General features: G+C 39.5%; 1 protein-coding gene across 2 annotated transcripts in view; it reads right to left on the reverse strand.

Moving 5' to 3' along the window:
• The window catches only part of TENM1 (teneurin transmembrane protein 1), a 249,015-nt gene that overhangs the window by 21,391 nt on the left and 203,188 nt on the right, over positions 1 to 24,436 (reverse strand). For both annotated transcript variants that reach the window (XM_074147706.1, XM_074147705.1), the window contains 3 exons: positions 23,627 to 23,781; positions 4,217 to 4,583; positions 1,910 to 2,420 (listed from right to left, as the gene is read on the reverse strand). In XM_074147706.1, coding sequence (XP_074003807.1) covers positions 1,910 to 2,420; positions 4,217 to 4,583; positions 23,627 to 23,781 — 1,033 coding nt within the window. The remainder of the gene's footprint in view (positions 1 to 1,909; positions 2,421 to 4,216; positions 4,584 to 23,626; positions 23,782 to 24,436) is intronic.

Consider the following 24,436-nt stretch of genomic DNA (forward strand, 5'->3'; position numbering starts at 1 on the left):
TACTGAGTGATCTAGACTGTCAGAACTGCATGGTTGTGCAAATCCTGGGCAACTCAAAGCATCAGTGAGGACAGTGTTACCTAGCCTGCAGTTAAAGCTGTGAAAGTATGAAAAAATTGTTTAATTTAGCAAAATTTCTTTGTATCGATATACATAACATCAAACCTCTCAAGGCACATATATCTCTTTGTGAAGAAATCTGTATTACATACAATGGGAGGCACTTGTAAGCAAGTCCTTTAAAAGGTCTTACTATCCTGAGTCATACTTGCCAGAACACAACAGGAACAAGCAATAATCGTGAGAAATGGTCTACACTCAATGTCAATGGGACAGAGTAAGAATACTGAGATTTAGAAGCACATGACTGAAAATAATCTGCTCTAAACATGCTCAAGAATTAAGGCCCTGCAACAATGCATGGTGTTCAGCATTTTACGAAGTAATAGGCATGACTTGGAGCTACTGTAAAAGCTTTTTGAAAGTGTCACTGGTCCATGATCTGGATTGATGCCATCTTCAAGTAGGGATTTAAATGGATCACTCTCAGTGTTGAAATTATTACAAAGAAGCATATATTCTAAGTCAGTTCTGCTTATAAAAGCTAACAATCAGATCAGTGTTTAAACAGCATCAGGACAACAGCGAGCTTTGTCTTGTTGCAAGATAATTTAAATTCGTATCAATAGATGTCTGATAATGAGAACTGAACCAGGAAAGCCCTGTATGATTTTGTTTTACCACATATTGTCAAAAATGGCCCTCTTTAATGGGTTATACTTATGTCCACCCTATCAATTTAGTCTTTGGCAGAATAACAGAGGGCAGGATGGAAAAACATCCCCTTGAATAAAAGATCCCATGCACTAGGCAGCAGTTTTCTCTGCTTTTATCCTACTTCAATTTTAAGAAAATATAAGTCTAAAAACCTGTAATGATGGTGACTCAACTACCTCTCCAGGTGACTTATGCAGTAACTGAATTCTCCTCAATGTGTTTTCTGTTCATATCTCACCTGGCTTTTCATTTTAGTTTTTGACCATGAACTCCTACGCTCCACAGAAAGCAGGCATTATTATCCTCCTTGAAGACTCTGGACTAATACTGTGATGTTAACATATGATCTCCATCCATCACTTGTCACATCCTCAAACAGGGATTATGACAATTAATTATAAATAACGAGAAATCCTGATACATCACACCTCTTTATAAATCAAAACCAAACTTTCTCTTAGGTTGTTCTCTCTCTGGGACCAGAATGGAATGTTCTGACTGCATCTTTAACTGTGTTGCTCTTCAGAAGACTCTATGTCTTGCTCTTTAGAAGTCCCATCAAAGGTCTCCTGAACCTCTTGCTTACAAGGCCGTTCCTACTCCCCTTTTTCTATTACATATCCTTTTGTTATTATATATCCTCTTCCCCTGCTGATAGAGACAAGCCCACTCTTGTCTTTGAATATTCCTTCCAGTAGATTCTCAATTTCCTTTGCAACACTCAATTCTCTGACAAGTATGCTAATTATCCCTTTTTTGCCTTCCTCCGGAATTTTGCAAATTCCTTATTCATATCACAACTTGCCTCTACTTCTTTAGTTACAAAAAATTCCACAATCATATTTTCATTTAGAGAAACAGATTCACAACAACAAAGTGAAAATGAAGTATAATTTCAGGCAATTTCTGCGACATTTCATGAACACTATGCACAGAGTTTTTTCTTATGACAGGCTTTGGCACTTAAATGGTTGTGCTTCATTGTAAAAGCTTGTGTAACAGCACTACTTGTCCTTTCTCACACAGTGTTAGCTGCAAAGTGTCTTTTTAAACTACTAGAACTTACTAAAAAGATTTCAATGTTCATTTAAAATAGGATTCTTACATCAGACATTTAATATCATGGACTTACTCATATACAGTTGTCCATCCATTTTCATTGCTTTTGGTTGCTAAAAGCCCTGTGTTTCCAGGATATGTCATCAGAGCTAGGTTGTAGCCTTGGGCATAAACTCTTTTCAGAACCCCATTGCTGCTTATTGTCAGCCAGTACACCTGGCCTCCTGGCACCACGATCCACAGAGGCAGCCCACTCGTGTCTCTGCGGATGTGAACCGAATTCCCATTGCTGCTGGTGATGGTGCCAATATCCCCTTCCCCGCTGTAGGTGAAATTGTAGATGTAGTCCCTCGTTATGAGGTTCAGTGTGTGCAGGTGGGTGCCATTGATGGTGAACTGATACAGTTCTTGGTCTGCTGGTGATGCAATCTCATACATATTTGTGTCACTGAGGTGAGCCTTGTTTCGGCTGACTGCACGGATGCGAACATTGCCAAGGTCTGCTACATACAGTGTGTCATCAGGAGAGACTGCTAGAGAAGAAGGTGCTTTCAGTTTTGCATCTTTGGCATATCCGCCATCACCTGGAGGAGAAATGGTAATTTTAGTAATCTGTAATGTCCATATTTAAGCTCATCCCCATAGCCTGACACACCGCTTCTCCTCAGTATTATTTACAGGTCAATAAAACAGTATCTTCTTCCAACTAATTAAATCCATATTATCTAAGGTTGGTGCCATTCTAAATCAGTCTCAGTGAAGACAAACAGGAATATAAATTATCTAATTTACATAATTTTTTCTAGGGCCAAAAGACTGCTGCTCAGGGAAGCATTAATGGCAAAATTGTGAAAGAAAAAAAAAGAACACCTGAAGTTTCATTCCCTACTATTGTCTGTTGGCATGTAGTTAAAGTAGAATCATGTTGAAAAGAAAACAAGGAGAAAATAAAACCCAGTAATTCAGCTAAAATGACATTGAAGCAAAGATTACTTTATACTTATTAAAAACTCAATGCTACAGGAAAACTAAACAAGAACAACAGTCAAAAAAGGCCTTGAGAAATCACCCTTTCCAGTATCACTTGATAATTTACTTGGTTTATGTGTTTTAAGGTTTGAGGAGGATATTTGCATTATTATGGACTACATATGCATATCAAAATGACTTTACATGAGCAGGATTTTCTGTAACTAGCAAGAAAGCATATTAAACCTCCCTCTGAGAAAAACACATTACTGTTTGTATTGCTCTCCTTCTTCTGATTGAGAAATGAAATTTGGTGGCGATTTTGAGCACACCCTGTGCTTCCTTGGAGATGGACAAATTAGCTGATCTTCTGACCCTGCTTTTCTCCAACCCAGCCCTGGTACAATCATTAGATTTGCCACAGTTTTTAATTTTTCAGCAGTGAGGGTAGTTTCCTTTAATAGGAACCCTGAACAGGATCCTTTTCAGCATTGGTCTACCACAGCTGTAACTGAAGCTGGCAGCACTTGGCAGTGCACATGAGGCTTTGATTATGATTACAATGCTGGGTCAGCAAACCACCTTCTCTGGAAGACCATTTACATTTTTTTCTCTCAATTCTTGACATACTTAATGTCTTCTTGTCAGTAATTAACCTTTTACTTGAAATGGGAGGCTTAAGAATTATGCTGACATTATGGAGCTGAACAGAGTGGTTCTTAGAGATGACAAGAGGACAACATACTGCACACCTCTGTATATGGGAATGCTGTCCTTTGCCCTATCATGAAATATGTTTTTATGAAAAAAAGCACCATAATTTGTTTTGGTGCATGCAGGGGGGAGGAGCAGTGTTGCTGAGAATGCCCAGTGGTGCAGTGTGGGCCTGGCACTGGCTGTTCCAGCTTAAAATACACAAACAACAAGAAATTCTAAATATTATGTGTTTGCATCATTTTGCTGGTTGTGCAGCGTGACACAAGTGATAATAAGGCATAAGATAGCATTTTTCACTGGATACGAAACACCCTGGTACTCTTCTTGGTAAGACGGGCTGCTAGATCCAGTAGCATTTAGGTGCAATCTGCACTGGGGCTGGTACCATCTTCAACACGGGCACACACAGCTGACACAGAAAGGCAGGCTTAGAACTAATTTTGAATGGTGTGTAATCTCTGTATCAAAAGAGGAAAAGCTAAGACCACCCCGAGGTTCCTCCCGTGCCAGCTGGAAGACTCACATCTCTACATCCAATGGATTAAATCCACAAAGAGTTGCTGATAAGGTTTTCGGCTTTCCAAGGAAACCGTATCATTGCTCATCTCTCCTTCCCCTTGTCACTTTGCTAATCTGCAGCTGTGCCAGGGGATCTCAATAGATAAGAGACAGAAAATAACTAGCATTGCCTTACCTGAAAAACAGTCACAATTAGGATCAATCTTGCAGTCACAATCTGATGGGGCTCCAGCGATTATAGAGATCTCACCATTGGTTGTGACCTGTTGTATACGGTTGATCTTTCTTTCATCTGTCTCTGCAATGTAGAGTATCCCACTGTGAGATACAGCAATCGCCCTGGCTGACTCCAGGGTTGAATGGATGGCCACCTTGCTGACAATGAAGTGGTCAATGCCTGGCACCTGGCAGTGAATGGGGCGCCCTGCAATAATTCGCACACGCCTGTTCTCAGAGATCTGCAGAACAATATTGTTGTCCAGGACATACAGTGAATTGTCTAGAGGGTTCACCGTGAGGTCTGTTGGCCACTCTAACCGCACCTGGAAAAAAAAAAAAAATAAGGGGAAGGCAGGGAAAAATAAGAAAAAAGAATGATTAAGACAGTAAGGCAGTTTCATTCAACCATCTCTGATCACCACGTCATCAAGGCACTTGGTGGATTCACCCAGCACTGCTTCTCTAGTATGTGCCTTTAATTGGGTTCGGCACAAGAAGTTTCAACAAGCATGTGCTTTTCTGAGGTCCAGATCCAGCGTGGAACACAACTTGATTTGAAAAGTAATTTAGTACCTCTGAGAGGTATTTGCACAAGTCCATTAAGGTGGGAAATTTATTATACCTATGCAGTCATGCAAATAAAACCACACACTTCATGTCACGCAACATCAGCCAGAAAATTTTCCAAGTCTGAATGTTATTGTTTCAAGGTTGCAGTCAACACTAACAGAGTGGAAAACAGTTAGAGGTTGTCAATGTCCTAACACTTTAATTGACTGTTAGTACAAAAGGAAAATGAAATACTAGAAGAGCATGACACATTTCCACAATTTATTTATTAAGCAAGAATTGTTAATAAGACTTATATGCCATAAGAAATATAAGCTCGTTAATTCTTTGTAACATATTAATACACCAATATATCATACTTCACATGACACAATAGCCAAGTCATAATTACTTATAATTTTGCTTTGTGAATTCAGTATTTCAGTAATGGATTAAGTAAATTCTTCACATTAAGTTAGCTTTTTGCCTTTTTCCATGCAGGTGAGAGTGCTAATCAAGCAAAGTTTCCAAACCACGCTGGAGGAAATGCTAGAAGAATGACCTCACTCATCTGATACCTGTTGCATCAGGATCTGGAAGAACTAAACGTGCTCCCAATTAAAGGTGGGGCGGCCTGTCAGCCTGAAAGACAAGCAGCGTGTCAGCTGCCGATTGTAGCATGTACCGGCCAGAGCTTCAAATTCCTCCTGTTGAGAAAGCTCAATAGGCAGTAAAGGATTGCTGAATTGGGAAACAAAAACAGAGTAGACTGATCCTTCTCCCCAGTTAATGTAGGATTTGGACTGCAGCTTGTCTATGGAAAGGTCAGAGAACAACTGAGCCACAGAGACTACAAGACAGCCTATTTTTGTCTGCCTCAGGATGCTTTGCTTGTTATCCTTTGTGAAGAGATGGCTGCTTTTATCTGAGTGGAATTTTTCTGGACTAAATATTCAATCATCAGAAGTGAATAAATACCAGGCTAAGATATAATGGTTTTATATGCTTTATATGCCACAGAAGCTTCTATTATTTCATTTACTGATTTTGTGGCTGGTTTTGCTCATTTTTCCACTGTGCTAATTAAAAGATCTATGATTTTAGAGACCGCAGATGCTAATACAATGCTCAGCACCGAGAAATAACATATGGTGGAGCGTGTGGCCATCGCAAGCCACCTGCTAGCCTGGGGTCAGCTCAGGAACCAGGCTGGAGGCCAAGTCTCTCCCTTTCTCAAGCGTCAGTATTTCCTGAATAATCCCATTTCCAGAGGTACGTTGCTGATTTGATAATTGATGTTTTAATAAAGTGAGGGCATTGTGGCTACCATGTCTTGCCCTGCACGGGTATGTGGTGCACCACACAATTATGAAGGCTCGCAGAGTAATCGAATTCCTCCTCGTGCCCAGTCCATTTTACTAGACAGCATAGCAACTGGCATTAAGGCTAATGCTGTTGGGTTCAAGATGTCTCCTGAACCAGCTGGTAGAGTCCTTCCAAATGATGATAAATGTGGTGAAACAGTTGGAAACAGATTCCTCCCATAAAGGTGCTGGTTTCTGTGTGCGTGTGAGACTGCTTGGATTCCACCTGCTGTGCTAGGGCTGGTTTACACACTGCTGTTAGCCCATGCTTCAACTGAAAGTTCACTGGGACACCAAATAAAACTCTTCAGTTAGCATAAAAATCTCTACAAAGCTATCTTCAGGAAACTTGGAAAAACTCCCTTATTTGCAGTTCACCTTTAATGCAGAACATTTGATTGTTCTATCAAAGTAAATGGATTATTTTTAATGGGAAACTTTAACAGCCCCTTTTCACAGATCGCTCTGCTGTAAAACTAATCTTTGATTAACTGTAACTAGACTATTAGTGATAAAAACTTTTGGCTGAAATTGTCTATTTTTGCCATAATGACTCTGCATAGCACCTGCCATGTCTTAATAGTTGGTTTTCCCTTGTGGACCTGCCACACTGCCTTTGTCCAGTGAATAATTTGAATTCCTCCCACTGTGTGGGTATTCCTGGTGTCTTGCAGATAAACAGAGACTGGTTTGAGCCAAAACAACTCTTTCTCTGGGTGATTTGAGGCTGTTTTGGTTTATTGAGATAGAATAAACTTTTATGCAACTGTCCATTTCACTTGCTGCAATGTGCCTAAAGCTTAGTCTTAACAGCTGTTAACTGCAAGCACATTTGCTTTCATACTGATCACATCTGTAAATTTAGCTGTATTATGACAAAAGTAAGTAAATATTTAGTTGGAAACATCTAAACAATTTTGGTTACTACACCAGAACCTTTGCCTAGCTCTCTGCTCCACAAAGCTCAAAGAAGGTATGGCTACAGCTTCTCCTCCTGGGTTTAAAGCCGTCATGGATATATTAATGGTTTAATCCCAGGTGAAGTATTAAAGCTTGCATGTACCTGCCTGGAGATTGCAGAACAGAACCCAGCTGCTGTTCGCTGCAAGCTTATGCTAGTGCAACTGGAGGGGAAAAAGGTGAAATGGGCAAATTAAAATCAAATACACACAAACCCCTGAGCACTCCTAATCTGAAGAAGAATTTCACAAATATAGAAAAAAATTTGCCCTGTTCTTTGCAGGATGAGGCTTCATGGCATCTTAAACCGGTGTAAATTTGGGCTGCTGCAGTACCACTTCATCCCTTCTCCCAGTGCAGCCCCCAGCAGCAAGGCCAGTGTTTATGTGCTCCTACAGAGAGAATGTTCAGGACAGTTTGCTGGCTAAAAACTAATCGCCTAAATCAGTTTAAGCTGAAGTGTAACTGCACCCTCAGGTTCACTGTTACCTTGAAAAGTCATCGGTTGTTTCTTTTCTTTTAAAGCAAGCCGCCCTCTGGCAGGTTTCTGTGACCAAACCATCAGTTGTGCTTCATTCAGAGCCAATAAACATATTACAGAGAAACACTTCAATTCTCATCTGATGTGACTGTGCCTATTAAAAAGTTTTTCCAGACAAAACCTCAGTTAGGATTAGAATATTAAATCAGTTAATAAACTTCTTAATTTGAAGCAGTACTTCAAAAGCCCCTGCAAAAAGTCCTCTCCCATATATGTATGTGTTTTCTTATTACTCAAAATTGGGCACATTACAAGTGTTTTTTCTTATATTTAATGGGTTCTTTTTTTGAGAAGTGTACAGAAATTGCATTACTGATTATCCCATTATAAACAAACAGACAAGGTTTGTTCAGTAGCAGTCGGTACCTCACACTCTTCACAGACTGAAATTTTCAGGTGACAATTCTGGTTTGGTTCACAGGAGACTGAGCATATGCAATCAAAATCACTGCTGAAACAAGTGAACCCTTGAGCAATGAGACCTTTTGCATATAAGTATTAACATGTCAAATTTTCTGGGAATTCAGTATTTAACTGTCAACATAAAGGCTCCAGCTATATCTAATAATCAGTCTCTGGTTTGAGAAGTGCAAAATTAACACCTACTGGTCTGACTTTCTAATACATTTTTTTCATGTCAAGTGTTCTTGAAAACACAAAGTGCACTAAGGTGGCTTCAGTTTAAATGAATTTTCACTGGGAGATCTACATTTAGGTAGTTAAATAGCTCTCAGACCCATTTATTTCTTCCAAAATATACATGTACTTTTATAACTATCTATCTGCCAACCTATCTGGTTTTGAAATACTTAAATATATTTCCCACGGCAAAACTTTACAACTAAATATTGTAAGCTTTTTGCAAAGTAGCACTGATAGAAGAGCCTGCACTCATACACTTCTTAAATACACACACCCGCACATGTACACACATTTAAGTGTTAGTTTGTGAAGAATACTGTTTCACTTTTGGTTTTGACCATATGGCTAAAACTTTCTGCACATTTTGCATGACATTTTGTGGCTGTAGCATTTTTGGTACTATTTTAAACAAATCAGATCAAACAAATTCTACTGTTCATATCAAAGTAAGAAAAGAGGGAAAAATTTATCCCTGTGTGCAGATGCCGGATTCAAGAGGTTAACTGTTTGGTTGTGGGGGTAAATTTCACTGGGATAAGTTTCATTTATCATGGATTAAAAGAAGCTGCATAAATCCCTAAAAAGGCTTCACCATTGCTTTGATTTCTTCCCATGCATTGCTTGTATATTTTGATTCGATTTCATGTAGTAGCATGAAATTCATGCCAAAATTTTTCTGATAGTCTTGATTGATGGATTACTTCCTATCTGTACTGCTCAGCTGCAAGCACTTCTGTTTATGCTACCTTTGCCTTTATTCAGCTCTATGATATGCATTTGCAGACCTCATCATAGCCTCTTCCGTATTTCTCTTTTGCTGCTAACTTCCATTTTTTGTCTCCTCTTATTTGTACTCACTTCACCTGTTGTTTCCAGGCCAAGCCCTTTTACTCATCACAATGTCCTTCTAAATAGCATGTTTTTCTCTTCCTGCTCAAACCCTTCTTTCTCCTTCCTTCTTGGAGAGAAACGGCTCCAAGGAAGGACTCAAACAGGCAGTCCATTAGGAGCGAGCGTGTAGCTTACAAGGCTGAAGGAGATCAGTTCTGCTTCCCTGAACTTTTTACAGGATGTCTCACTACATATATTTCTCTCTATTTTCTCACAGATGACAACCACGGATATTTTTTCATCGTTTTCTGTCAGTTTGCTCTCAATTCTGAGCTCTTTCTTTTGTTGACACTGACACTGCCAGCTCCTCTCAGCAGCTTAGCTTCTTTCTTAATGGCACACAGAGACACAATTCAGCTCCTGCGGTCTGACACCAGGGAACTCTTTCCCGCAGTGGGATTACAGCCTCCTCCCACACTGGAGGAGCCTTTGTTTCTCATGCTCCTGATGCTGCATATTATAAAATTCAGAATTATACAGTTCAGCTGTAGCAGTCCCTGCTCTAAACTTCACAAATGTTGCTCTCTCTGCATTCATAGTTCCCCAGAGAAAACCCAAATAAATGAGTTTTGCAGCTTAATGACTGCTGTTTTCTACTCTGGGCTGGGAAAGCAGCTGTGGCACATTTACAGATGCAGCTCAGAGGTCTGAGGCCACCAGTTCTCTGGGATCATGGCTCGGGTAGTCTCCCTGCCAACCTGCCTTTGCCATCAATTATTTCCGGCGGATAAGGGACCCAGTGCAGGAAAGTGAAGGCAAGGCACAACTCCAATGGTTTTCACTGCTTGTCTTTGCTTCACTTGCCACAGGCTTTGCTGTGCTCTTTCTTTCCAGCTCTCTTCTTGTTTCATAATTTTTTTAAATTTTTTTTCTGCTTCACAACTTCAAAGATCATATGAGGAATCTTGGGTCTACTAAATAGATAGGAAAATTTGAATTCTATGGGGACAGGTTTCACACTGTCTTTATTTAATGATAGAGGGAATATTATCCAGGATCGCATAAACCCATTGACTATGAAAATCAATGGGACTTAGATTCCTAAACCATTTAAGTCTGTTTAAACATAGTACCCATGGTTTATACAGGCTATGAAAGAAATACTTTGTTAAATGCCCAGAAGGAATTTACAAAGTATTTTGAACAGACTGGTACCTCTGAGAGGAGCAATCTTAGGCTCTTCAATTAAAATATCTCAAAATAGACCATGAATTTGAATCTAACCCAAACGTGTCTCCAGTGCTGGAGTGGGAATAGATGTCCTCCAAACATACCGTTGCAGTTAATTTGCATGGCCAAAAGGAAGGAGCGGGAAATCTAGCTAACAACAGGACTCTTGCCATTTTGCCTCACTTTTTAACTTGCGTTTCCAGGTTCTGCATTTGTCAGATGAAACAGCACAAAAGTAAGGTTGCATAAATCTTAATAAATCTCTCACTAGTTTTTGGCCTCATCTTTCTATTTTGGGCTCAGAAATTCTGGATACAGGAAGCCAGTGTGCTGCCAATGCAGAAAAGGTGGGAGGAAGATTCTGAAAAGCTTTAATTGAGACGGTAATTAAAAGCTGTTTGAGAACAGTGAGAGGCTGGAGCTAGTATGTTACAGTATCTTTTGCTTCCAATAACTACAGAGGTTCATATAAGCATCTGGCCTGAAAACTGAGAGGAAGATAGGATACATAGAAATGAAATTTCCAAAACTGAAAAAAGTGAAGAAAGTGAAATCCCTGTCTTTGAGCAACATCACCCATTGTGAATATACTACCCAAATACTCTGACTCTACCCTGAATCCTGAGTCAAACTCAGACTTAAAATTTAAATTAAGTTATTGAAATTAAAACTTCCTATAGATTTGACAACAGCACTGCCCCTTTCATCCCAGGGCTGGGGAAAGCAAAGGATGAGGAGCTGCTGCCAGGAGGTTGCCAGTTGGGTCTATGGGAGCCACAGCTGCCTCCTCACCCAGATCAAGGCTGCAAAACACAATCCTGCAAGGATCAAAACAAATGCTAACTCCATCAATTTTCACAAGAAAATGCAAATTTACTTCTGTGGTTTAAGCTTTCCCTTAAGAGTTACACCATTAATCTCACAAGCACAACTTCTGCAAGTGAAAGAAAAAAGCATGGGAAAAATAGATATTCTGCAATTCATGTTTATGGCAGGGCATCTTCTATGGCAAATTCCTACAATGATACACAATTCAATAGTAATAGCTTTTTTTAATCCATTGTAAGAGTGAACTAATTCTTTACTAAATGGTAGCAGAGAATTAAACAACCATAGAAAAGTTGGATTTTTCTCTTTAAATTGTACATATTTTTTCACATAGAGAAATTAGCAACAGGATTAATTGTTATCATGACATGATTTTTTCGGCAACTAATTTTCCACAAGCATTTACACAGTAGTTATTTCATCTGAGCAAAATGAATCTAATCTAACTAGCTGCTGTGCAGCATTGAAAGCAAACACCTACTGCTGTTAGACTTCAAATAGCTAATTAAAAAATTAGGCTTCTTGCACTTTGCAAAACAAACAAGACAACTGCATTCCATGCAGCAGTCTTGCTATGCAAGTACTTATATTGATCAGATACTTGCAAGAAATGTACTATAGAATGTTTGATTCTAGTCGGAGACTGTAAGCAGGCACTCTGCATTAAATTTCTGTCAACTAAGGACATTGGTTACTGCTGTGATGCATATTTGGATTATCGGATTGTGCAAGAAAAGCTTATAAGGATAAAGTTTAGGACGAATGTTTTTTCAAGCTAAATTCAAGAAATACCACTCAACTGAAATAATGTATCTCAAGGCTGGGATGAGATACCTGGATACCTTTTTTAAAAGTGCACCTGAAATTAGGTTTCCAACAGATGCCTAACCAGATAGCTAAATAAAGTTTTTATTTTCAGTATTTGAGCTCTAGATCTAGAAAGGCACAGCCTTCACAGGCTGTAGACACAGAAGGGCTCAGGAAAGCCCTACAAAGCCTCTTGCAAAACAAACAAAAAAAAGAGAGGGGTGGGGGACTGGGACATGCAGAAGCCCCTAGAAGGGGTCCCTGGAAAGTTCTATATTCAGAAAGGACCCATAAGGGCCGGATCTAGAAAAGCCTGCTGTGCTAGAAAGGGCTGTAGAAGGGCTCCAGAGAAGTGCTAGGTAGGGTCTGAGAAAAAAGCTCTAAAAGGCTTCCATACCATCGCAGGAAAAAGATCTAGTGCGTCTCTAGACATGCTCCAGAAGCTATGGATGACCTTCTCGCTCCAAAAAACTCTAGATCTAGAAAGGCCCCAGATCTACAAAGGTGCTAGATGTTTTCAGAATGGCTCTCAACATCTCTAAATCTCTGGATCTCAGGCTTTTAGCAATTTTTAGATCTAGAAAGCAACAAGAATCTCTAGACAGTGCTGATCGAGAAACCTCCCTTAAAATATCTTATTTTCTTTATTCCTTCAAACAAAATCCAAAAAGACTGAAGCAAATGGTGTTAAGTTATAAATCCTTCTGGATGGGAGCACACAAAAATAATTTCAGAATGAAATTAGTTCCTTATGACTAAGCTACTTATACCGAGTTTGAACCATTTGACCTCGCCTGATTTCCCAAATTTTTGGCATACCTTTCATGAGCCACCCAAAACACTTATTATAGTTCATGGTAGTAATAGCAAAAAACACATTGATTTTGTTGTCACTAGTGATATGGACACAGATATATAACTCCAAACTGGCAAGAAAAATAGAAGAAAAAAGCAATACATATGGATGGAGGACCCAAAGGGTTTTACATCGTATCGTGACTTTTTCTCATTCTCACCAGAGACAGCTACACGCTGTTCAGTTTCCCATTTTGCTTTGAGCAGTTGATTGAATGGCTATTGAGTGATGTTCAGACATTTATGATTTTCCTGCAATGTGACCTACATTGCGAAACTTCATAAATTTATTCTCCAAGGCAGTGTATCATTTTGCATGCCATACCCATCCCAAAGGAATCTATCAGCAGGAGATGAGGCCCAGTTTGTAAGAGCTGAATGTCCTTCAGACATTTTTAGCTAATTTGTTTGTAAATGTGAGTGTTATTGTCAGAGTAACATACTGCATAAAATGGTGCTCTCTGTCATTCTGTTTGTGTCTCTCTCTGTGGCCTAAACTTCATAATGCATAAATGTAACCTCTGGACGGTATGCTACAAATGGATACAACCAAATTCTGTCTTGACATTTGCATTTTTTTTCCTCCACTGACACACTGACTTTTCTTTTTTTTTTTCTTTTTTCTTTTTTTTTTTTTTACTTGACACAAACAAGGGTAGAAAAGATGCTGAAGCAAATATGGTACCATGAAGAGGGGAAATCAGGCATTCTTAGCTGTCACTGCCCAGGCCACAGCCTCTGCCACTTTCTGTGGTTGTCACAGATTAATTTGACTTCAGCAGCCTGTAAGAAAAACTCAGGGCAAACTTAGTCCTAATAATAATACTAGAGATATCACTAATACCTCTGAAGCAACACTCCTTTGTACTAAAACCTTTTCAGTTCTTGGTTTATAACCAGCTTTGAGACCCAAGAAGTACCCAGACAGCCAGGGAACAACACCCTCTAGAGTTCCCTCGTGCTGACACATTTCAAAGTCCTGCCTTTTGTAAACTGTTATTACAGTGTTGTTTTGACAGGATCTGCAGACCTTCAGGTTCCCCTTAGCACCTGGAGAAATTTGCAGGCCAGAAATATCTCTGCGCTGGGTTTTTTTGACCCCCCTTTCTGCTGGTTATTGGGGAGCAACGCTTTCAGTCATGCAACCATACCCACACTTGCTTCCACAGCTTTCAAATGCAGCAGTTTGCAGCTATGTGAAATTTCAATGACCTGATGATAGAATTAAATGTCTATATGACTTTTTTTCTCTTACACTGGTTTTATGCCTTTATTTCTGTAAGCTTTCTCCTGATCTGTGTTGTCATGAAGATAGACCAGGAGTCCAAAGCCTTGGAGTCCCCACTCCTCTAAGATGTAGGACAACCTTCTTCTGACCTAGTTAATACAACACATTCTATCCCAGCAGCATGTGATGTTTCTGCAGGATGGACACCACCACCTCTGGTGACTGCTGGACTCAAACCTGCCCTGTACTCAAACTCCAGACTTGGCCAGCCCGTTTGGTCTCCCTCCCCCTGATGCTATACAACATTTACAAATACCCAAACCAGGATACCCTGGGCAATCTGAAAGGCTTGGAATAGAGGCAGTAAAGACAGCTCCATGTAAAGCTCAATTGTGTTTTTTGTTCACTTTATAACACACAGAACCTATTACATCCATGGGAAGCCCTTTGCCCCACAGATTTGTGAAGGGATGGTTGGTGAGAGGAGGAGAGCAACATACACACAGTACCAACCCTGACAGTCCTAAAAAAAATGGCTAACGTAGGAGTTACATCCATCGAAGCAGTTATTTCTTAAATCACAGGCAGGCCTTGTTATTACTGGATGTAGGTGAACAACTGGATTAAAGGAAAAGGAGGAGCATTGCCTGCTCAGCCTGTCTCTGCATGCTCCCACTAGCACCTACATTCCCTTCTCAGCAGACCTTACTGGGGCTTTTTTCACTATCTGATTACTTTTGGTAGCTCTGCAGTATATGTAGAAGCCACACATATGTATATGTAGACATAATTATATATGCATAGATAGGTATATTTTATGTGTGTATACATATTCTTCATGCATACATTTTGTCCACTATGTCTCCGCAACAGATAAAAGAAGTCAGACGCAGTAGACAATATATATCAACCCATTGCAGATTCCCACCTGTCCAGCAAAGCTGCGCTAAACATTTTCAGCACCATAATCCAACACAGAAGATACAAGGCCTCTGCCCCAAATAACTCACCAACTAGACTCTATTGTACTGAAACCATATTTAAATGAGAGAGATAATCAAAGGTTACTTGCACATAAGGAATAAAAAGTGAAGCAACCAGGTAAGGAGAGCCTCAAAATGACCCAGGCTTCTCAGCTGGAAACCCATTCCCTGCAGAGCTAAAAGAGGACCAGGTGTTTGAGAAGCTGGGCAGTGTGCTACGGCCTCAGCTCTGCAAGGACAGTGGGTGAGCTGGAGGAAGCCTGGGAGTGGCAAGGAAGTTTGCATGAGTTGGAATTGTTAGGTGGATCTGTATGGGGGCCTCGTGCACACGCAGGCAGCATTTGGTGAGTGCAGATGTTTCTATTAGTTGGGAAAGTGCACCTGAGAGCACCTAGACTCAGGGCTGAGCTGCTACCTCCTTGCCAGCCATCCAATTCTTAAAGAGGTTTCTTCCTTCTTGCAATTTCTCATTAGAAACAAATAATTAAAAAACTAATTTAGAGAGCTGGGGTTGTTCAGCCTGGAGAAGAGAAGGCTCCGGGGAGACCTCATAGCAGCCTTCCAATATCCGAAGGGAGCCTACAGGAGAGCTGGAGAGGGACTCTTTGTCAGGAGATGTAGTGACAGGACAAGGGGTAATGGTTTTAAATTGGAAGAGGGGAGATTTAGATTAGATATTAGGAGGAAATTCTTTACTGTGAGGGTGGTGAAGCACTGGAACAGGTTGCCCAGGGAAGTTGTGGATGCCCCATCCCTGGAAGTATTTAAGGCCAGGCTGGATGGGGCTTTGAGCAATCTGCTCTAGTGGAGGTGTCCCTACCCATGGCAGGGCGGTTGGAACTCGATGATCTTTAAGGTGCCTTCCAAATCTAACCATTCTATGATTCTATGATAATTTATGTCTGTCTCTGTATAGCAAAAAGTAAGAGAAAAGTCACGAGCAGAGGTCTGTCAGGTCTCCTTCATGTTACCATCTAGTGTCTAACATTCCTTGCCTCAACAATCAAAGAAAAGGATGCAATTGCTGGAAGAGTTAATTAAAATATACATAGTCTCTTACTGAGTAGTAATGCAGTAATTTATGGCAGGTAATTGAAACAAATTGCTGTTTTGCAGGTGACCAATACAAAAAGAGCACTTGGGCTTTAAGGAAGAAATTGCAGTATGACTTCATCTTGCTTCTGTGACTAATATTTCAAATTCAGTGATAGAATAATTTGATTAGAATAGAAATTGCCTGTGATGAAACCATCTTGCTTTCTGTTTGATATTCTAAAAAGCACATTATACACCTACAAGTTTGATTCACGAGCTCTCAGACTTTTTTCCACCTGAGGTCCTAATCCTACAGACCTCCTTTCTCTCAGTTCCTGTTAAAGAGAGGCTACTTAACCTCTCCTCTACCACTGGGAAAAGACTATTTTATCTTCTACCTAAAGATCCTTTTTTAAGAAGGCTTTCAGCTTGGTTTTGCTTCAAAGTATGGATACTAGTGACTGCTTGTTCATGCATATGTTATTATGACTGGAATTATTTCATATAGGTTTATGGTTTCCAAAGATTAACACTTAATTAATTGGGGGTGGGGGTGGGGATTGGGGGAAGCTGGCTCATTTTTAAAAAGGTTTGAAAATGCCTCGGTAAAGGCTCTGGCCACTATCTGGTTTTGTCTATTTTTCAGAAGCGCATACGTTCTCTTGGGTTACAGTTGCTTCTTGCTACACACTTGCCACTCACTACTATTTCAATCAAGCTTGGAAAAGAACCCAGCAAGAAGTCCCAGTTCCACTGAAGTCATTGGCAAAACAGTTGCTGATTTTGTTGGGGCTGTAACTTCCACTCTAGTTAGCTTCTCTGGTACTCCAGCAAAGCCAGGGAATAAACCCCATGAAATTAAGCAAAGAATAAAAAGAACCAGAGAATAACACTTTATACTGGGGAAAAAAACCCCAGATTTTCTGGGTTTCTTCATGCAGCAGAAATTAGAAAAAAACAATAGTAAAGATCTTTTCGAAAAACAAAAAAGCTCTGAAAATCTTCTGTAGGGAAGACCACAAAAATTAAAGGACCCATAAACTGTCATTTCTGCTTTGTCTGCTTTTTGTTCAGTGATTTCACGAAACACATAAAACATGTTTCTGCAAAGCACTGAAAAACACAGTTCAGAAATTTGGAATATTTATGATGCATTAATGACACATAACTAGAACAGTGTATCAAAAGCCTCACACAGGTGGAGGACTAAAAGTAAATCAAGAGCAGGGGTAGTTTTTGCAGTACTTTGCTGCAGTGAAAACAAAGTTGATGCTTTTTGATGGCACGCAACTCTAACGATTAGAATATTATGCATCGAGTGTTAAGAAAAGCCAATGAAATAGTGTCTTGTGCTTTCTGCTTTTACAAGAACAAAATATATATTGTCAAGTATGTAGAGAAACACCTAAAGGGATAGTGTGTCTTCCTCTGACCTGCAATAATAATTGACTGATTGGCTCCATGTAATCCTGAGTTGCTTTGTGATATCCTATCTCAACCTGGCTTAAAAGTACTTCAGCCTAAAATCAGATTGGGTTTTATGCTGGCAGCTCACTCCCCTTTTTTCTCACCCATTCATCAGATCATATTTTGCCTTTCATATTTTCCTTTCCTGCCTCCAAACATACCCAGTGAAAGTTCTGTTCAGGCTGTGCTTGCTCCGATGAGCAGACCCTCATCACCGCTTTCAAGTGAGATCATGTCCTGGGAGCTTTTTGTTCTGCTCAAAAGGCTTCCACAATGCCACTGAAGCATATTGTGCCTGTGCAGGCACTGGTGGAGACTGCCTGCAGCACCTGTGACTGCAGAAGCAATGTCAGAATTTGCATTTTTGAGATATATACTACTTTTTCAAGCAATTCTGCTCATTTTTACTCCTGCTTTCCAGCATTCTGTTTCTTACTTCACTATTTCAAGTAAGTCAACAACAGCATTACTTATTGCTCTCTCCCCTCTCCTCCATCATTCAATGTCCAGGACATGGCATTCTTGCCATGTGTAGGTCGTCTTTAAACCCTGTTCTAGAACTCTGCCTTTTAATTTGACCTATGCAAGCAAATTTCCTACATAATAACACTGTCACATTTTTATAAGGCACCGAAACATTTTGTGGTGTCACTGAAGTTTATGCGAAGCAACACAATATAGATGGTTCTCTTACGTGGAGAACTGCTGAACAAAGGCTGATGAAGTGCAAATGTCAAGAAAAAGTCTTCAAACCAGACCTTTCATTTTGGAACACAGCAGTGACAGTTATTAACACCATCAATCAGGCTGGAGCTATTGCTTTGGCACAGACTCATGCCTGGTGGGACTGACATCAGCACGAAAACAAGGCCACGGTTGCAGGCTAAGAGAAAGCTCTTGGGATTCATTTTCTGCTGCCTGGCAAATGTTTGGTCTCTACATTCCCAGGGACCGTGCTTGAGATTGGTTTAAACAGTTCCAAAATACTAACTGCTACCATTCGCACAGTATAAATGACTTGAGGTTCAGGGTGGTGGAAATTCAGCCCACATACTTCTCTTGGGAGGAAACATACAGGATGAAATTGCAAGATGGTAGAAATATCTGCTAATTCTCTCCTCAGCTTTCACCACAGCAATGGACGCAGAAGAGAAGTGAAGCTTATCACTCAAGTTGAGCTGAAGCGTTTTTACTTTCACACAAAACCTCCCACAACGTCAATATAACTTCTATGAACACTGGATCTAATGAAGTCTGGTTTCCTAAGGACTTCCGTCTCATGGCTGACTTGGGAATTTAATAAGATCCAAGCAACAAATGAAGCTTTTCCTGTGAATGGAGTATTTATTAGATCCTGAGTTGAATCTCTGGAGTTTAATAAAAGAAAGCTCATGCTGCAATATTTCCTTTTGGAAGGGCTCTTTAGGTCTCTTTCCTCCAACTGGATTAATATTTTTATGGAATGTGTAGGAATTTAATTGCTGTGAAGGCTGGTGTTCCTCTACAAATTTCTTTGAAATTGGCCCAAGATTTTGATTTACTGTGAGGAAAAGAATACTAACAGACAGACTCACACAATGTGCTCTCATTTGCTATCAATAACCAGGCTTAAAATTTTCTGCATACCCTAGGGATGCAGCAAAGACTACGAGAGTGTGCACATTTGAGAAAGAAAGCAACCTAGAGATGCCTCTGATCTAGGCCAGGATTGAGCCCAAATTCATCAGGCAGAGAAACAGAATGATGATGCCCTCTCTTTTCCTTCTTGCACTCTCCACCCCAGTCTCCTCTCTTAGCACTTCTGTTGCAGGTTGTGTCCAGGAGGCCCTGCCACAGGTCCTGTTGTGGGGTGGTCCACCCAGCCAGCCCACTGCTGGTGCAAGTTTGGAGAGCAGTCAGCAGTGCAGCAATTCGAGAAGTCACTAGAATATTTTAGACCAAAGTTTATGTCCATGATTTAGGGTACCTACAATAATCTTCCTATCCAAAGGGTATGGGGAAGGTAGGAGATGTAGCAGGTAACTGTTCTCTTCAGGTGGGCTTTAATTTGACAGAAGGAGATATTCAGTAGACTGTAGAGCTGGGAGATCAGTTAGGTCATTCCATGGGGCCTCCAGCTCAGACGCAGAAGTATAAGTTTCATCATGGGTTCATTATTCATTTAATTAACGTGCAACAAAACAGCTTCCAAAGAAGAAATGAAGAATGGGAGTCAGACCTAGAAGCAGCCAAGGACCAAGCAGCAGTGGCACTGATCTGAAAAGTCCAGCATTCTGATTCCAGGTGCTGTAGATTAGTGAGGTGAATAAAATCATAGAACAAATGAAGACCAACACCACCTTTCAATATTCTTGAAAAATGTTTCGCCTTTAAAATTTAGGTCTTGTTCATGGCCTAATATTCAGGGTTTCAGAGGCAGCATTTTCAAAGAATATGACCAACTATCAGAATGAAAGATACTGGAATAAGTGGTTTTAATGTAGGTGTCTGCTAAAATCCTGGTGCCAATGGTGAGTATATACACATATATATATTCATAAACCTAGCTCTGAAGAGCCATTTTCTTTAGATTTGCTCCTTATTAAGTAATTGAAGAACACTAAAATCATCTGTGTTGAGAAGAAAAGTCATCCAAGTTTTGTACATGTACTGAGAGCTCTGGCATACCATACAAACACCTCAACCGAATGCACTTTTCCTTCTAAATTCAGATTAACATCCTCACAGTGAAGTATGAGATCAAAGTAATTAGTCAGAGCTTGGTGGTTTATTTGCCACAACATACAATCTTTTCAACCCCAGCTGTCCTTCCCTCCCCCTGTTATGAATGCAGAATACTATGTTTAAGAATGAGAAGGTGGTGAATAACAAACACAGAATGATTAATAAGAAGTGTTCCCATCAAAACTGATATTGGAATAAATGATTAAACCCTTTCATAATCAACTCATTTATTAAAGTGAATGCCTTAGAGTGAAAGCTTGTCATTTATGGTAGTTTTCGCAATGGGCAGTTATTCTATGTGTTTACTTCAAGAGTACATTTTTGTACTTTGGTAAATCAAGAAATATTGATTTTGAGCAAGTCGTTGATTTTATTGTCAGAACAAATTTAGCTTTGAGAATTGATTTTATTAACCTATTTCATAAGTCCCTCTAAACACACAATTTGTGAGCAACCTACATTCTCTCGATGTAAATGCCATTTGTAATTTAGCCAAAAAACAATTTAAGTGGAGATGGGCCAAATTCATTTTTCATTTATGTTTATGGCATTTTGGAATAAACCCAGCAGTCTTGCAGGAAAATACGATTGTTTCTGACTAAGTGAAAATACCATGCCCTTATTTTCATTGATATAATTTCAGATTAACATGATTGACTTCAAGGGGATGTGATTATTTCATAGAGTTTTCTGGATATCAGCGACAATTTTGGGAGAAGACTATTAAGCAATTTTGATACAGTTACTTTTCAGAACATGCATTCTCGGCATTTATTTCATGTCTGTGTTTTATTGCATATGTGAAAAACCTCTAAAGTATGGATTTTGTGAAAAATTTCAATAAGTAGATTCACTTAAACCCCACAAAACAAATCCTCCAAACAAGAAATGCTTCCAAAAGCTATATGTACATCTGTACTGCAGACTTTTAACAATGCGACTTCAAGTATCAGTGACAGAAAATTATACAGTATTACCATACTTAGAAAATGAGACTGGCCACTTTTTAGGCACATTTTAATGTGCCATGATTTAATATCTTGTTTAGAATATTTACTGGCATACATTCACAATTCATCTGAAGATTATCTCAATCTATGTGGAAATCAAGAACATATCTTGATTTCCCAGACTGATGAAAAATTTGCAAAAATTTTGGGAAATGTGCAACAATAGTTTCCTGTAGGTGTTGCAGCATGGAAGCACCTGGATTGTTCATGGGAAAAAAAAAAGTTAATTTCTGCTTCTATGAAAAGAAGGCCCTACATGAGCTGAATGCTGATGTCCTGAGAGCAATATGAAGAAGAATTTGCTCTATGACATGCTTTTTCTTGTCTATGATTTTGCAGAAGCCCTTTCTCCATGGCATTGGAACTATGTTGTAGAGTAAGGTAAACTAAATCTGTTTCTAGCAAGTAGCCAACCTACCAAAAAATAGGATTTTAGGGCTATTTAAATCTACTTACAAATTTAGCATATTTGATTTCAGCCCCAAAATTTTACCTTCTAAATTTAATTTTAATTTAAAAAATAAAATCATTTTATTTCTGCATTTGCCAGACTCCCTGCTGCAACTTATTTGCTAAAGGGTATTTGTATTTTTTAAAATGAATTGAAAACCATAAAACTCACCATTTCAGATTTAGTGAGACAATTTGCTACTGAGCAAAAATTTTAACATAAATACATAGCCACACATTATATGGCCAGTAAAGCAATTATTAGTACAGCTGGAGATGCAGATCACAAGGAGAAGGCAGGGAGCAGACGTTGCACCTGGCACCATTCCCTGCACCTCAGAGATCTCTAATCTGGTTATTGATGCCCCAGGCAGTTGTTAGACATATCCAAGAAGCAAGGAAATGTGCTTCAGGCAGCTTTAGGTTCCGTGAAGCATTGCTCCTGCCAGCTGGTATGTAGCAATGGAGCGGAGAGTCAGTGCCTCCAGCTGAGGAGCGCTGCTTGCTCTAGTGGGTTCCTGCTCAACATCTGCAGGACTGGCAATCCTGCAAGAAGAGGTGCCAGAGCAGAAGCCAAGGTGCCCAGAAGCCATATGATCTTAAGACAATTACTAGGCTAGTTTAAGCTTGGGTTTAGCACAATTAAGCCAGCTACCCTGTCCTGCTTTACATGGAATAATTATGTGTCTACTGGACCAGGAAGAATACAAAGGCCTGTTCACCCCAGATTGGGAAGAGAGAAGCTGAGGTTCCCCTCCCCACATTTGCAGATACCTAGGGTGCAATTGCCGTGAAATGGAACACAGACACATTCCTCTGTTTTGACTCTAGTAATAAAATCCTCAAGTGCTTCTGTGACAGAAGCATTAGATTCCATCATTTGTACCTGTGAAATTTGATAGGAACTACTCAAAAAGTTGACCTCACATTCTTCATGTGTGTGAATACAGTATCATAGCCACCTCCTATTACTGAAAGTTTACTTAGAAACGAGGAACAAGCTCTTACCATTGTTACACAATGTATTTTAACTGTGATTTTCCAATTGTGAAGGACTGAGGAAATGAAAACGAAATGCAAAATTAACTGAATCCTGGTGATTAGCTTACACATTCCATAATAGAACTTTCGTATGTTACTAGAATGTCTCAAGATTTTTTCAAGTACAGTTTTTCCCCCATTTCAAGTATTTATTGGCAAAGCCAATCCCTTCCTTGGCCTATCTGTAAGTGTGGCTTACTAATTAGTCAAGAGTACCATTTGTGTTTCTTCATACTTATCTATATATATTTTTTAGCATAAGAGATGTGATAAGTGTCTCGTAGTCCTATTTCTTTTACACTGATCTTGAAATAAGAAATGAAAAGCATTTTGAGAAATGTTTTGAAATGCAGTAACTTCACGACAATACTGCTATTGTGTAATTGCCTACTATAATGCTCCTCCATGATTTAGAACAGACTTAGATATATATAGAATATATATTTTTTCCATTTAGTAGTTCAAGCAAAGCAGTATGAATGCTGGGCTAAAGGAAAGCACTCAACTTCTGATAGATTCCTTGGAAGATCTATTTCAGTAGCAAGCAACTCTCTAAAGCGTTATGTATTCTTTATGTAAGCCTCTCTCTACACATTTGTATGCCACCTCCTGGAAAAAAAAAATAATCAAGTGCATAGTTTTGCATTTATATGGTTCACCTTCCAATAACCATGTGAATGGAAGAGCCATTCCATACTGTGCAGTCCAGAATTACTTGATTTATCCAGCATATTCTGACATACAATCCTTGTACAAGAAACTAAGTTATCTGTCTCCACAATGTGTAGAAAAGTGACAATACATGAAAACCAAGTGTCTACCTGAGTGATGTCCATTCCAGAGTCACAGCTCAATGGCTGGGTTGATGTGAGGCCATTCGAACCTATTATTGTTGTGATCACACCGTTCTCATCAATTTTCCGAATCATGGTACCGTCAACAAAGTAAATAAATCCATGCTTATCTACAGTGATACCTGGACGAAGGGAAAGAGTGAAAAAGAGTAAAAAAGTGTACTGACATTAGTACTGACATTATCTAGATTAAAAAGTATGAGCTTAAAATGTTTCCTCTCCTCTTAGACTCTGAAAATCTGCTGATTAAAAGAAGTATGACTTTATTTTTCCCACCCATTACTTATTTGAGGCTTATACAAGCTGTATATGGAAAGTTCATACCCACATATCAGACTGTCTTTGACTTACAGAGAGGGAAGATATGAGGAAGAAACAGAACAAAACAGCAGTGGCTTTGCTTGTAATGTAATTCTATATAGGTAGAATTAGGCTCTTTAATAATTTTACTTCATGTCCCTCACAAACCGGGATAAGACTAACTTCTTAAAAAATTTATCTTACAGTTGATTTTTCTTCATTTTCACTTTCTTAATTCTCATGCAGAGACAATTTTTTTTATTACTGTACCATCTGAGTTATCCCAGTGTCTGGGCATGGAAGAAGAACCCACAGAAAGAGCAAGAGACTTTTGTCACGATACGAGCTATACGTACAAATGGTGCAAACCAGGTTCTGTTAAGCAGGCAGAAGGAATATTTGTGCTGCAGAATGCATTGCAGTGCCCAAGACGACGATCAGGTACTGGAACCAGCCTCATGACAACAGCGGGCTTCA

The sequence above is a fragment of the Numenius arquata genome, chromosome 5 (genome assembly GCF_964106895.1).
Source record: "Numenius arquata chromosome 5, bNumArq3.hap1.1, whole genome shotgun sequence".
Lineage (NCBI taxonomy): Eukaryota > Metazoa > Chordata > Aves > Charadriiformes > Scolopacidae > Numenius > Numenius arquata.